This window comes from Lissotriton helveticus, chromosome 9 (genome assembly GCF_964261635.1).
Source record: "Lissotriton helveticus chromosome 9, aLisHel1.1, whole genome shotgun sequence".
Classification (NCBI taxonomy): Eukaryota; Metazoa; Chordata; class Amphibia; order Caudata; family Salamandridae; genus Lissotriton; species Lissotriton helveticus.
In genome coordinates this window covers 151,404,271-151,419,793 of record NC_136070.1, presented here as the reverse complement: position 1 = coordinate 151,419,793, position 15,523 = coordinate 151,404,271, and the positions used below count along the sequence as shown (strand labels likewise).

Here is a 15,523-nt window from a genome sequence, read left to right as displayed (position 1 = left end):
TTGGCTAAATCAGGTTTGGCGCACTCAACACTTAAAGTGTTTTTAGCGGCCATATCACGATACCGTCAGGATGGTAAGAATTCTCTATACTCCTCAAGAATAATCCAACAGTTCTTTAAAGGTTTATTTCGTATGTTTCCACCTATACGCCGACCACCTCCATCTTGGCATTTGAATATAGTACTGGCTCAGCTTCTGCGCCATCCCTTTGAGCCTATCCATAAGGTCGATCTCAAGTTCATCACTTGGAAGGTTGCATTACTGCTGGCATTAACATCAGCCAGACGGGTGAGTGACATGCAAGCGTTCACCTCTAAGCCACCATTCTTGCAATTCACACATGACTCTGTGATACTACGCACCAACCCGAAGTACATGCCCAAAGTACCATCGGATTTTCATCTAAATGAGCCAGTGATACTTGAGACATTTTTCCCCAATCCGGTCACCAGCTGAGCGGACTTTACACACATTAGACATTAAGAGATGCCTTAAATTGTATCTTTCAAGAACAGCTGCCATCAGAAAGACGGATCAGCTGTTTGTGGCGTATGGCAGACCAAGACAAGGCTGTGCTGTTACAAAACAGACTATCGCCAGGTGGGTCTCATCCACGATAGGGCTCTGCCATCAACAAGCAGGTAAACCCTTACAGACCTTACCTAGAGCACATTCTACGAGAGCAGTCTCCTCTTCAACTGCCTTGTTTGCTGGTGTGCCTCTCCCGCACATTTGCAGAGCCGCAACATGGTCCAGCAGACACACATTCACGAGGCATTACTGTCTGGATTCTTCAAGCGATACCGATGCCTCGGTGGGGAGAGCAGTCCTGCGTAATCTGTTTCAGTAAGGTGAGCCTCTGGTGATCTCTCCCACCTCCTTTGCTCTTTTACGCTTTCATATGTTGTTGCATTGCTTTCTTTTCATGCATGAAAACTGTTCTTTTGGCGTATAAGAGCGACATATTGTATTACTGCTAACTACTCGGATTCAGGCATGTGAATCTATGAAAGACACCCCTAATACTGGAGAAGAACAATAGTTACTTACCTGTAATCTGTGGTTCTCCAGTATTGGTGTCTTTCATAGATTCACATGCACCCACCCACCTCCCCTCAGAGTCTCACCCAGACTGTTAAGATATATGTATATATACTCTGGTACACTCCAGTGCTACAAAAATCTGACAGCCTGGGTCTCTGGGGAGAATACCTTGGTGGGAGCTGTGGCCTGATTGGCTGCAGTTTGGTCTAACATAATGACTTGGATAGTCACTAATGTGGAAGTTTTTCATTGGTAGCTGAGGCTACTTTACTTCCTGGTTTATTATAACTGTTATTTGCTATGTACAAATGGCATATTACTGCTTTTTTATATACCGTGGGACTCCTACTCCGACGACGGGGAATGATTCAGGCATGTGAATCTATGAAAGACACCAATACTGGAGAACCACAGATTACAGGTAAGTAACTATTGCTCTTCATTCATATTGTAAGCAAACAAGGAACAGGTTTCTGGTCATCCTGCTTGGTTAGAGGAGCAATGCTTCCAAACAGGAGCAAAGTGAATGGGATTCCAATCAAGAAGTATGTGCTCAAAGTTTATGATATTTTCAAAGAGAAGTAAACGACAAAGAAACTAAATCAGTAACAAAAACTAAATGGTGTGAAATGGTGCCAAGTGAAACACCATATCCATCACCCACAGATATACTCCTAGAAGACTCTGGGCAGCAGATGACAAACCTATCAAATTCATGCTGTAAAATTAGTCATTTGAACATGTCCAAGGTATTGGACAGGATTATAATTTATACCTACTTCCTTTGTTCTCTTCAACACCTCACTTGAATCTTAATTTATGCTAAGGATGGACTTGTAACTCCTACAGGTGTCAATACAAACATTTACGTGTTCATTACAGTTTCAGTGTCTAATGTTTAGGAACATGTGGTTATTTCTCCTACTGAATTAAGACTCTTTTATGACTCTCAAGACTTAATAGTTGCTATGACTTTTCCACTGGTACTATCTGTTGCAGTTTAAATCTCACACTGTTTGAGCCATTATTTAATAGAATTTAGCAGACCAGGTTTGTTCGATGCATATACAATATAATTGAGGAAAACATTCAATAAAAGTATTAAAAACACATTCCAACCCCAATATTTTGTTATAGACCTTTTTATATCAACATTAAGCTATTGACAGGATTAAAAAAAAGATATACAAACAAAATGAAAAAGAAATGGTTGTGCAAAGGCAGACCAAAGGGTAAAAAAGGACATAGAAGCACCTATGCTCACAGCCGAGTAGAACATCAACCTTAGAAGAAGTAGGTTTCCTCGTACCTCAAAGTCAGTAGTTTCTTTTTCTCAGTGACCAAAGATTCATGGTCTCTTGCAGACGGTCAGTATTACTGTTTAATTTGACAACATGAAAGTGTAACCAAACTACAGGACACCATAGTGTCAAAGACCAATTCACAGAGATAAGGGTTTATGTCCAATAAGGTCATCGCTTTCCCTTCTAATCTTATTCTTCTTACATTAGCCAGATCAATGTACAATGCAGTCCATGATCAGTGTATCAGATTCCGAGATCACAAAGTAAGGCTTTTTATATTTTTTTCCTGGATTCGTGTGTTGCCACACCTACCCGCAGGAAAAAAAACGGAAGTACATTGTCCCCAATAACCAAGTTAATAACACAGTGAGATACAGGATACCACATAAACTGAAACTCAATAAATAATGCTCTTTTCTTACATGGAATTTCTCTGTAGGAACCAGGTTCCAGAACAGGTTTGGCAAATTAGTCATCATCAAGCAGACGAGCCTCACATTTAAACTAGCTGCAATATAACATGCATTCTATGGAGTGGTGTGGCTCACTGGTTAGAGGCTTCAGACCCGGAAGCAGAGGACGGCCCGGGACCAGGGTTCTATCCCCGACGCGGCAGGGTCGTGGACCACGGTCAGCGGACTCCATAATTCTCGCCTCGGTGCCTACTCTAACCAGGGATCACACTCGGCAACTCTGGGCATTAGCTTGCCTCATCTCCACAACGGCCCCCCACATACGCCGGGGATGCCTGGTTTCACCTTGGAGATACCCAGTAGGGACCATCTCACAGGGAAAGCCAGGACTGGTTCCCCAGCGGTCTACAGCGCAGAGATACTCCTTCGGGAGTCGATTCTAGCGCTTTAGAAACCCACAATTAATTAATTAATTAATTCTGAATAGGTGATGAGACCTTGTTGATGCTCTTGACCTACATATACATCAGGAATTAAAATAAGTTATGTAGCAGATGTCTATCCCGATGCTCTTTATTGCCCCTACAAACTAATAAATAAGAAGCAAGCAAATGAGAGAGACAATAAGCCAACCAACGGTAAGCAATGTGTGGGCTCTAAGCCAACTGTAAGCTGACATTAGGGGCCTGAGTACAATGTTGGTCAGAAAGTCTCCGACCGACATTGTGGGTTTACACTTTGACCATCATATTACAATGATGGAGGTCGGGGTGTAAACCGTCTGGGGGATCCAACTCTGTTCGACTGGCTCAAGGAGCCCGTCCGCCAGTCAGAATGGGCTCATAATCCCTTAGGGATGGCGTTTCCGCTGTCGGGATTATGATGTCGGTTTCTGACAGCCTTTCCATGTCAACCTTTCCGACATGGAAAGGCTGTCGGAAAGTGACTTTGGGGGCCCTAGCAGGCCCCCCTTCCCTCCTAGCCTTCCAGTTGTGGCCTGGGGAGGCACCTATGGGGCCCCCTGAAAATCCCTGCACTGTGTGCCGCAGGGATTTTCACAAACTCCTATTTTTCAATGGGAGCTTGTGCTGTGGGCGGTTTTCACACAAGCTCCCATAGACAACAGAGTTTGCGAGTGCACCACGTGCAGTCACATCCTAATTCGATGTGTGGAACCGCCAACCTATGGTCAGCGATTCCCGCACCGAGACAGGTCAGTCGGAGGCAACTCAGACCGACATCGTAATAAGGCCCCAGGTCTTATTGCCAACAGACACTTTGCACTACCTGGTAGACAAGATCTTAAAACCTGAGCATTGCACCCTTATTTGTGATACTGATTTGTGTATGAATGTAGTCTTTTTAGTGTGACCCTGGGATAATCCCCTGGCCAGGGGCACAAAACAAAATTGCCCCACAGCTACAAACCACAGTGTCTTCCTATGCACAATAAAATATACTACTTTCATCCTCAAATGTATTGTTTAATACCAATTACTAAATTTCTACACGTTTTTCAATCCCAAAAAAGTTCATTGTTTTTTATTTCTCATGCATGGTATTTTCACGAGTATCTCAGTACATCTTCACACCGTGAGCTCAGAAGCATTTCGCTTTCATATGAGACTTATTTGGTTCAATAAAAACATCCCAGTACATTTTATCACTTATTTAAGTGTGACAGGTAAATACTTTGGAAAGTTACACTGCCAAACACATTACTCTACAGCCATATGAAAGCTAATCTCAAAGACTGGAAGTCATCGTGAGGGATGCATTCAGGTTTTTGTTTTACCGACGCGTTGTGGACCCTGACTTGTTTGACTCACTTGTAAAAGGCGTTCTTCTTCGAGACTGAAATGTGACATATTACCCCGGGTGGTCTGTTAGGCGCTACAAATCTGGACGGGAAAAGGTGGGAATTTGCTTTGGCTCATGCACTTGAACAGATAAGAGAGTAAATGCATTACATTTGAATTTCATTGTGAGTCAAAGCCAGCATTTTGAAAACTCTCAGGCTGCAGGTGATTAACGTGTGCATAGGTGGTTAATTATTAACTCGCAATCATCTAACATGTTTGTAGCAAAAAGGAACTTGACCTCCTGTTCTTTTATCCCAGTACCTCTGTTATTAATAGAACTCCCCACGGGCCTCTTGTGCCCACTCATACTTACCGCCCTTGAGTGTCTATTATGTTGTAAATACATGAGAGAGGACACACACACATACACAAATACTACTTCATGTAGATCAATTATCCGCACAGGACGGTTGCGGCTTGGCTCCATCTTTGCTTATAATGTACATCAATCGGGTTGTAATGTACCTCGAGGGCTGCACCAATGAGGAACACTTCTTGGTAGCAACTAGATATACACACTTACAAATTATACTTTGTGTCACCCACCCCCATGCGTTTTTAAAATCTATTACGTTATCTGAAATTTGTTTTCAGGAGTGGCCTGCTCATTAACACAACAAATAAAAAAATATATGGTGCAAAAGTAGATAAATCCTTTGGGTAAAATGCTATTAGATGGGTGACTGTAGCAAATGTTTTTTTACATTGAAATCGATTACCTAAGCTTCAGGGGAAGCTCACATACCAAGTGGTTTAAACAGATTCATAATAGTGATAATTGATTGATCCAGTGTGATGGTACCACACTGGCGTTTGCAGCTAGCTTAGGGTAGGAGCTGGGCCATACCCCTGGCTTGGGTATAAGGCCCAAGCCCAATCAGTGGCTTTATACTGGCAGAGGTAGGGTATATGGAAATCTCACCAAGCTAGCTGTGCCTTTAAAGCAGTTCCTGACAAACCTATTGAGTCTTCCTTTGTTCCACAGCTGCACTAAAACCATACAGAGCGGCTATTTGAGATCTTGAGCCTGAGAGGCTATGGCAGGCAACATTGGTTTTAATCGGTATGCCAATGCATGATGTAAACGGGTTTGGAACATCTGTGGTCTGCACATGTATCTATCCTTAACCTCCAGAACTATTTCAGTCATAGTATCAAACGGCTAGAAATGAGTTGATACAAAAAAATCTTAACCAAAGACTTAGCAGGCCGAGAATATTCATGTATTAAATGTGACTTAATTTCAACAGTATCTACGTTTAATAGAGTTCCATGTGGCCAAATCCTTGTACATTAAATTTTAGGTTTCCATATTACCATTGTATTCATTCACTCAATCCTAAGCACCACCATATGGTCATTTCTAATACTATAACTACTGCTTTGGGTTCTATTATTCTGCTAGCCCTAAACACTAGTCACATTTCTGGAGGTTGTTTTTAAACCGCTTCGAAAAATACTGGAATTATAGAGTATCTTTTAGAGCTTGTGAGATGAACACAACTTCGTCCATGACTTTTACAGATGCAAGGCTTCTGTTTTCTGCATAGAATATCCATCCCAGATACTTAGATCTGATGACACGATTTCGGCCTGCCATATGTTGATAATTAAAAGTTACCCAATGGTGCAGCATAGGAGTAACTAATGAAGCCTGTCTTGAACCTGGGTTATTCTTTACTTTATAAACAATATTACATCATTAGTTATTTTTCGTTATGGCTATAACATAATAATGTTTTGTTTGAATAAGCTTATATTGGACTATCAAGCTATATGGCGTCCTGATTATATATGACATGTTGATTTTATATTACCTTGCCGCTAAGCACTCTGGCAATATATTCTCAGACCTAGGCTTTACTTTTTTTGTTGCTTCTTCACACAGCCACACCCACACACACACACAGAGCCACACACACACAGAGCCACACACACAGAGAGCCACACACACAGAGAGCCACACACAGTGTCTCACACGCACAGTGTCTCACACACAGTGTCTCACACACAAACAGTGTCTCACACACAAACAGTGTCTCACACACACAGTGTCTCACACACACACACACACACACACACACACACACACACACACAGTGTCTCACACACGACTCTCCACTCTTGTCCTCCACCTCCCTATACCTTCTGTTCTTCCCCTTCCCCTGCCAGGTCTCCAACCTTGCCCCCTCCCCGGATCTCTTGCTGCCCGTTGCCAACCTGCTCCGCCTTCCTTCACTGCCATCCCCCCTCCCTCCCCCGCAACACCGCCAGGCAGCCCTCAGTGCGAGCTCAGACATCACTCAAATTTTTTTTAAATGGCAGCTACATTTATAGAAGCAAAAATATGTTGTGTTGACGTTTTGAATTCCTGAGTAATGGGACAAGGGAGGGTGTGTGGACCCGGACAGACGCAGGTTTGTGCATTTACAGAAGGAACAGTGATCGACTCATGCAGCAGCGTCAAGGAAGGGGCAGAACTGGGCAATAAAGTGCTTTAAATAGACTGAGCTCTTCTTCTTTCCAGGAGGGCAGGCGGGCGGCACCCCACCACTTGAAGCACGTGGTCCTTCTGAAGGAACAATGCCTGTGATCTTTCAAGGGAAACAATAGATTACATGGTGCAGAAAGTTCTAGGTAAACGGCTGCAAGGATTGGTGGAAAGAGGAAGAGAAGGCTGTTTTAACAAGCGCAGTGAAAGCAAATGCGGGCGGCACGCCACCACTTGGAGCACGCAGGTCCTTCTGAAGGAACAATGCTTGTGATCTTTCAAGGGAAAGAATCGATTACATAGTACAGAGAGTTCTACGTAAACGGCTGCAACTTGATGTTTTTAATTCCTGAGTAATTGGACGAGGGTGTGTGTGTGTGGACCCGGACAGAAGCGGGTTTGTGCTTTTACAGAAGGGACAGTGATCAACTAATGCAGCAGCATCGGGGAAGGGGCAGAATTGGCCAATTAAGTGCTTGAAGCGCGCGGGGCCTTCTGAAGGAACAATGCTTGTGATCTTTCAAAGGGCTGCACAGCCAAGAGGATTTACATATGTTTCTACTGAAAGCGAAAGAATAGATTAAATGGTGCAGAGACTTCGACGTAAACAGCTGCAAAGATTGGTGGAAAGAGGAAGAGATGGCTGTTTTAACAACCGTGGTGAAAGGAAATCGCGCCGCGAATCGCGCACAGCTAAATAATTAAATAAACAAGCCACGGCACAGGCAGAACAAGCGCGGTGAAAGCAAACCACACAGCAAATTATAATTAAGAAATAAAAAAGCCACGGTACAGGCAGAAAAAGCGCGGTGAAAGCAAACCGCACAGCAAAACATAATTAAACAAGTGCTTGTCATGACGCGATTTTTCTCTTTTAGCCGGTCCTTTTTCAGATTGACTTCCCCGACTTCCTGCTGGGGTAAAAGGTTCCTTATCTTCTTTATGGGACCATCTGGACCCATAAAGAAGATAAGAAACCTTTTACGCCAGCAGTAAGTCGGGGAAGTCAATCTGAAAAAGACAGGGCTTAAAGAGAAAGAAGAACGTCACTAGGGCCTCTTCTCCAATGGCTGGCCCCCGTTTAGGAGGCCAGCCAATGGAGAAGAGGGGCGGGGTTTGACCTCACTAGTGATGTTCTCTCTATCTCATTAAGTCTCGCCAGCGAGACTGCGCAAGCGCAGCCATCGCAGGCTGAGACCTAAAAAATTCTACTCAATGGGCCCTTCTACCCTCCGTTTCAGCCGGCCAAAGTGAATCCGACGAGTACAGAAATCTGCAATCTAGGTGTACTTTTTAACAGTGTCCAGCAAACTCTGCTAGCTATGTAGAACTCCCCTTCATTATGTAGCACTGGTTCTTGCATTACTACTGCAACACCTTAAACAGGGCTCTCAAAAAGCACTTTTAAAATCTACGTCAAACATAAAATGCAAAAACAAACAGTGAGCTGGATGGTGAGCAGCTATTTCACAAACTTGTAAAAGACATTCCCAATATGCTAATGCAGATTTTTAAGCTCATAAATGAGTGCAACATTTTCATGCTTGCATGTAAAAATAGGATTATTATCAGTAATAATATTATGAATATATTTATTCAATAACCGATTACAGACATTTTCTGTACTGAAACTCCTATTAGTAGCTATTGAAAGTTGAAAACACACCAAATTTTATGGGATCTTCCAGGGCTTAAAAGTGGGCAAGACACTATGGAACAGGAGGAGTTTTACTTTTCAGTTGACAACACATTACCCCTTTAAATACTTCTATCCTGCAGCTTGAGAGAAATGAGGGAAGTGCCCCTGTGGTTACAGTTATCCTCAGGATTTTGGGGAACAAACTGAAGGTCCAGGTGGGAAACGAGGTCTTAAATTTTCAAGTACAGAATTATCTTACGTTAAACAAGTCTCATTCGATGACAAGCATACAGAGTAATTTTTTTACTGTACAGGTATTTGTAAAAAATGATCTGAGGCCGTTTTACGTGACTTGGCTAGAACATTGCTACTTAATGGAGAAGCTCACCTTTCAACAACTCTGTACAGCTGCTGATGCGGTCAACCTTACCCATGATTTGGAACTTGAATGTCAATTTAACAAATTCAGTTAAATTGCTCCTGTTTTGCCAACCAACACAGACAAAGGACTTACCACGTGCCAGTTATGGCTACATGATATTTTCAAACTTGGCATGTAAAGTTCCCAATTTTTTTTTTTAAAGATGTAATTATACTTTACTTGTCAGGAAGCAATACAACCGAGATGATCGCTTTCTCACGTTAAATTTACCTGGAGTGACACAGTAAATAGGTGTGGTGGTGAGCACGTAAAAGCAGAGCTTCAGATGCAAGTTAACTTGAAATAGTCAGCCTCCGATTTCTGTCCATTTTCTCTTTGAAACAAGTACGTCTGAAGTCTGTAAGCTGTGGCAAAAAGTATGCTTTCAAAAAGAAAAGCTGGAAGAAGTACTGCTGCCTATGAACCCAATGTCTATGTTCTATACAGAGCACTCTTCTGGTTACTAACATCGATGGTAAGGAACAGTATCATGTGAAACTGTCCCTTTTACCACTCATGGTAGTCTTCGAATTCTGCTTACTGTGCATACCTTTGCTAGAAATTAACTAAATTACATATGAATGGTTTGCTCAATACTGCTATGCATCAAACAAACTAAAGAAAAGCAAACCTACATTGATTTCTACGTGTTCGCCATCTATTTACCTTTATGTTATTGCTTGACCTACTCAGATGTATCCACAAAATACACCTTTGGTTCAAATTGTTTTGTTAATTTGAATGCTTTATCCTGAATTTATACAGTTGCTACTCAAGATTTTCCTCATCCTGGGTGGACTAACTATACAGAGAACTCCACAGTTTCAAAAGATGGGAGGTTCTTAAAGGATGAGGGCTGCTATGCCTGCAGTATGGAAACAAGGACACACGATTTCCTATCCAGCATTGGCAGGTGTGGATTATGAACTATTTCAGGGATGACTACCAGAAAAGACCATCATCCAAATTATATCATTGGGGAGGTATGATGAATTCAATTTCACTGACATCGGCTAGAAATGGGAGATTCTAAATAAGAAAGCACTTAGAGTAAATAAGAGTTGGACTTGTTCAACAAAGGGACGGCTAACCAGAGGTTCTTTATTTACTGATGGAACTAGCCTTCAGTAAACGGTATTGCTATCACAATTATGTCCAAAACAATGTTGAAACAGTGTAGCTTAGCCCTGGATAGCTCAAGGTAGTACTTGAGGATGTGAATAAGGTATTATGTTATCAATGTTATTATCACTGGCAAGTTTGCTTAAAAGAAAAGAATTGGTGTTAATTTACAATTGGAGGAAGAGGAATGAAGTAATTAGTGGTAAAGCCAGATTAGTTGACTATGGAGATTAAGAGGGCTAAAACATGTGGTGCACTATCATGTGAAGAAAATAAAATGGCTTCTCACACCAAATAACTTTCACTATGCTTTGCAAGCATTAATTATAAACTGCATCATGCTCAATAAAACATTTGTTGCTAGCGTCAAAGAGCAGTCTTTCTATCAGTAGGTTGACTCACCTCTAGCATCAGAAAATACAATCAACTCACCACAGCCCTAAAACCAGAGAAAAATTCTCACATATAAAGCCCTTCATCGACATAAACCACTTTATCTAATTAACCTACACAGCATTTCAGGAGGTTTACGTTGTGTTATAAGTATTTTTGGAGTGCACTATCACCCATGAGGGTACTATGGCACGGTAGCAAGTGCAGCCTGGCCTACTGAGGTCTCAAGCAGACTATTCAAAGAGCCAGGTCTTCATCTTTTTGTGGAATTCAAGAAGAGAGGAGGAGGCTGGGATGTGTTAAGGCAGGTCGTTCCAAGCCTTGGGAGCAACATGCAGAAAGTCTGGCCACCAGTTCCGGTTCTGTGTACGCGCTGAACGTTTGCAAGTAGGAGTCCGGTCGAGTGGAGGTGCCTAGTAGGTTTGACAAATGAGATGTGGCTGATCATGCAGGTGTTGTGTAGTGCTTTGAATGTGAGCATGAAGAGTTTGAACTGGAAGACAGTGGAGTTCTCGGAGGTGCAGTGTGATAGGGGTGCAGCGTCGGAGGTTGAGTTAGAGTCTGGCTGTTAAGCTCTAGATGGTTTTGAGTTGTCTGCTGAGTTGTTTGCCGATCGTGTCCTAAAGGGTGCTACCGTAGTCCAGTTGTGACTGTGGTCACCATTAAATAGTTCCTGGAGAGGAGAGTGTGGTAAATAGGAAGGAGCTTGTGGGAAGCATTGGGTGGGAAAAGCAGGAAAAGGCCAACAGAGTGCAATGCAATGAAAGGAGCAAGAAGCAGCAACAAGTGGCCAAATAGAGCACAAGGTGAAAAAAAATAATAAACAAAATAAAAGCAAAAGTGTCAAGAAAACCAGCAGAAATGAGCGAGTGGATGATGAAAAAAACAGAAAAGAGGAGGAGTAAAAGAGGAAAGAAGCAGGGAAAACAAAGAGAGGAAAGTTAATGGGCAATAAAATGAGCATGAGCAAGTTAGCCCCATCTCAAATACTGCTGCAAAAACTCCTGCCTAATGTCAGTATCCAACCATCACTATTAGCCTTTTGCCAGAAACTTCCTAATCTGAGGATGCCATTGTGATTAATCATACATATGCATCTCCAGACTTATGCGCAGGGTATATGAACATCTTACCTGCTACCACCTCTAAAAATGTTTTTTTGTTCAGCTTCAACACCACTTTACTCCATCCCGCTTCCATTGCTTGCTGTCCAGCCGCCCACTACCTCATATTTTATTTTATTTTTTCTAACCGTTGGAATTTCGGTCCTCAGTTCGTTATATGTAATGGGACTTAAGTACACCTTAGATGAAACTGCTGCCAAGTACTGATCTAGACTGCTGGGATCTGCTCAAGGGATCTAATGAAGATCAGAACCTTTAACATTTCCAGCAGTATTAAAGGAAGTTATTCAGAATGAAAGTTACTTCTCAGTTTGAGTTCTTAATGAGAAAACCATCAAGAACCTCCTTGAATGAACTGTAAGGAGGGAACCACATACAGCACAACCCAATTGGCAGATCAAAGTGCTTGTCAAGTAAAATTAGCTTTCAACTGAAACCTCTGTAAACAAACTGTTTTTTTCGGTTCCACACATTTATGAGTAAGGGAGAAAGAGGCACTTGCACATTACTGCAGCCTCTGTAAGGGAACAACAGAAATTCTGATGGTAGGAGAGATCATATCGACTTATTCCGTGTTTCAAGCCCCAGGTGCACTTCAGCACAACGTGTGGTTTTTAAGAAACAATTTGGGAAAGAGTTAAGAGAGTGTGAGGATCCAGCCACAATTACTAGAAAATCAACTCATGGTGAGCTTGAGATGTAGCAGTGATCCTGTTTTCGCGCTCTACACTGCTGCTAGGCTTACTGAAATAAAGTCATGTCCACAAATCAGACATGTGGCAAGCAACGGTTCAGACAAGAGGCACTGATGGGCACATCTCCACTACGATTTATCACAGGCAATACGGACATGCCCCCCTACTCTTGCCCTTCACGTTTAACACAATGGCTGCATATATATATAATGCTACTTTTACAAAATAATGAAGGAGCTAGATAGTCACCAAGTGCCATTTGTTTTTGGAGATTCAGACCAGAACTTCAGAAACAGCACTTGACGGGTGTCAAAATATACAATAAAGAAAGAAGATGCTCGTTGGATTTATTGTATGTTCACTGGCAGCAGGTATCACGGAAGACAAGAACGTGGTATAAAGGAATATTTTGTGGTGTAATATTTTTACTACTGCATTTAATTTTTTTTATTTCACTTAAGACAGGCATACAACATTTAATTGTTTTTCCTGTTGTCTACTTCAGCATACAATAAATACACGTGCTATGTTTTAAATAAAAAAAATATCCCTGCATTAAAGCTGTTTGCCATAACTGTGATAAATGCACGGCGAGCTATCTATGAAGGCTCTTTGTTTCTTTGCAGTGCGGTGAAGTGCTCTATGAAAAACGCCAGTATGGAAGAGCTAAATGGGCCTGTGTCAAAATGCAAGAAGAGCAGTATGAGCAGAGCATATGCCTGGGATTCATGAAGATCATGAAGTACATTTGTGAGCAGAACTCTTCAGGTAACAGCCTTCCCTACTGTCGTGGAAACCCCAATAGTGCTTAAAACTAACAAGATATTGCAACAAAATAGCGCCAAAAAGGGGTGGTTAGCTCAAATTAAAAATACCTTTTGTTGTTCCGATTAACAATAATCAATCTAAGAAATTATAATTTATCCTTCTTAAATCGACATGATGTAACATTAGACAGATGTCTGGAAGTGTGGGACTATCACATGCCAAGTTTTTGAGGTATTCATGCTTTACCCTTCTTTACATCTTACGAAAGATGCTGATCAGTGCTAATGTGTATATGCTCTCTGTATAAAACTGTGGCACTGATTGGTTATCCATGATTGGCATATTTGATGTACTGGTAAGTCCCTAGTAATGTGTGCCAGGGCCTGTAAATCAAATACTACTATTGGGCTTGCAGTACTGGTTGGGCCACCCACGAGTGGGCCACCCACATGAGTCGCCCTGTAAAGGTATCTCAGACCTGTCACTGCAGTGTCTGCGCGTGCAGTTATAAACTGCCATGTTGACCTGGTCAGTGCACCCACTTGCCAGGCCCCAATCTTCCCTTTTCTTACATGTAAGGCACCCCTATGGTAAGGCCAATGTATCCCCATGGGCAGGGTGCAGTGTATGTGAACGATAGGACATGTACTGGTGTGTGTGAAATGTCCTTATAGTGAAAAACTGTGTATTTCATTTTTCACTATTGAAAGACTATCTGTCCCATTGGCTAACATGGGAGTTGCTTTGTAACATCTTACAAGAATAACTTTAAAATCTTCTAAAACACATGAACGACTAGGCAAATAAATGCTTTAAGTCCATATGAATTAAGTTTATGGACTCCAGTCTGTTTAATTGCTTTATCAGCACATTAATGTGACGGCTAGGAAAAATCTTTCTGTAGTCCAATTAGAAGGCCCTGTCCAGCCGCTTAGGGCCAAACCCCCTCTTGGTATAGCTTTTAGAAAGTGGGCATTTTCTTACTTTAGCATTCTATGTGCATCTGACTGTCTGTGTATTCAGCATCTGGTGTTGGAATGATAGGAGCTGGGGATGTGCATTCACTGTAGACAGTCAGGGAGGGTTTGAGGTGTGCCCTGTCTTGACTGGGTGACTCATTGCTGGTCTGAATAGCCCTGGTCTGCCTTTAGAGTGATTGGAGGAGCTTTGTTTTCACCTGAATAGGCTGTGTCTCCTTTTCACAATGCTGTCTTCACCCCCTGTGGTCATGCTACACCAGGGAGGACAGGACTGGTTTGGATTGGGTTCAGAGACTCTTCTCACAAAGAGAACAATGACAAAATGGGTATAAGTATTGGAGTTAAAACCCCAGGGCTTTAGATTACTTCCAGGAACAAGAGGACCCGACCAAGAAGAAGAGCGGAAGAACAGTGTGAGGAGCACTACTTTTTCTGAGTGCGGGGTGGGTTGGCCTGCAGTTGCTGCTTCTGTCTGTGGTGGAGGAAAAGGACTGACTCTTTTTGCCCTGCTGTGGTATCCTGCTTGGGAAGAATCTCCAAGGGCTTGTGTGTGCTGGCCTCCTGTTTTAGAAGACTCGGGGACATCAAAGTCATCCTTCCGGTGTTTTCACTTTATTTGGATATTCCTTTTGCTTTACATGTTGGAAGTTTGTGAGTGCTGTGCTTACTTGAAACTTCCTGGTTCTTCATGCACTGGAAATCTCCTAGTGCTTTGCTTGTTGGAAATGTCCTGGTGCAGTATGTATTTGAAATTACCTGATGTTTTTCCATTGGAAATTGCCTGGGTCCAATTACCATCTCCCACCACGACGTGCACAAGACCAAGGCACCTCTGGCCGTGCTGTGCTGTGGGGTTCTGGAGTGAAAGAGAGACTGCTGAGGACGGTGCGGAGTGCAGCTGCTCACCAGCTGAGTGTGCGTCCCCAAGCGTCATCTAGCAACCATAGCTGCAGTGAGGTGTCCGGGAGTGCCCGACGACACCCATGAAAGCCGGCAAAGCTCCTGTGACAACGGGAAAGGGGAAGCCTTGCCGACCAGGGCAACACCCAGTGCGGGCCACAACAGTGCAGAGAAGAGGCCCAGTGCACACAGAGCAGGGAGAGTCCCCCCATATAGAAGCCTTGGCTTACACCGTCGCACTAGGCCGACAGGCATTCCACTAGTGGAGGAGCAGGGCCGCGGGAGTCCGTCCGCCCCTCTCCCCCTTTGAGGAATTTGTGGGAGCATTTTACATTTCCGCATAGCGGTCCGCCAGGCCCTCTTCATT

At 42.8% G+C, this 15,523-nt stretch overlaps 2 protein-coding genes across 3 annotated transcripts in view; one reads left to right on the top strand and one right to left on the bottom strand.

The window, feature by feature from the left end:
• FANCM (FA complementation group M) overlaps window positions 1–15,523 on the bottom strand; it is an 837,191-nt gene that overhangs the window by 574,974 nt on the left and 246,694 nt on the right. The gene's annotated exons all lie outside the window — the stretch shown is intronic.
• LOC144781056 (heme-binding protein 1-like) overlaps window positions 1–15,523 on the top strand; it is a 102,889-nt gene that overhangs the window by 55,795 nt on the left and 31,571 nt on the right. The window contains exon 3 of the mRNA XM_078659681.1: window positions 13,135–13,276. Coding sequence (XP_078515807.1) covers window positions 13,135–13,276 — 142 coding nt within the window. The remainder of the gene's footprint in view (window positions 1–13,134; window positions 13,277–15,523) is intronic.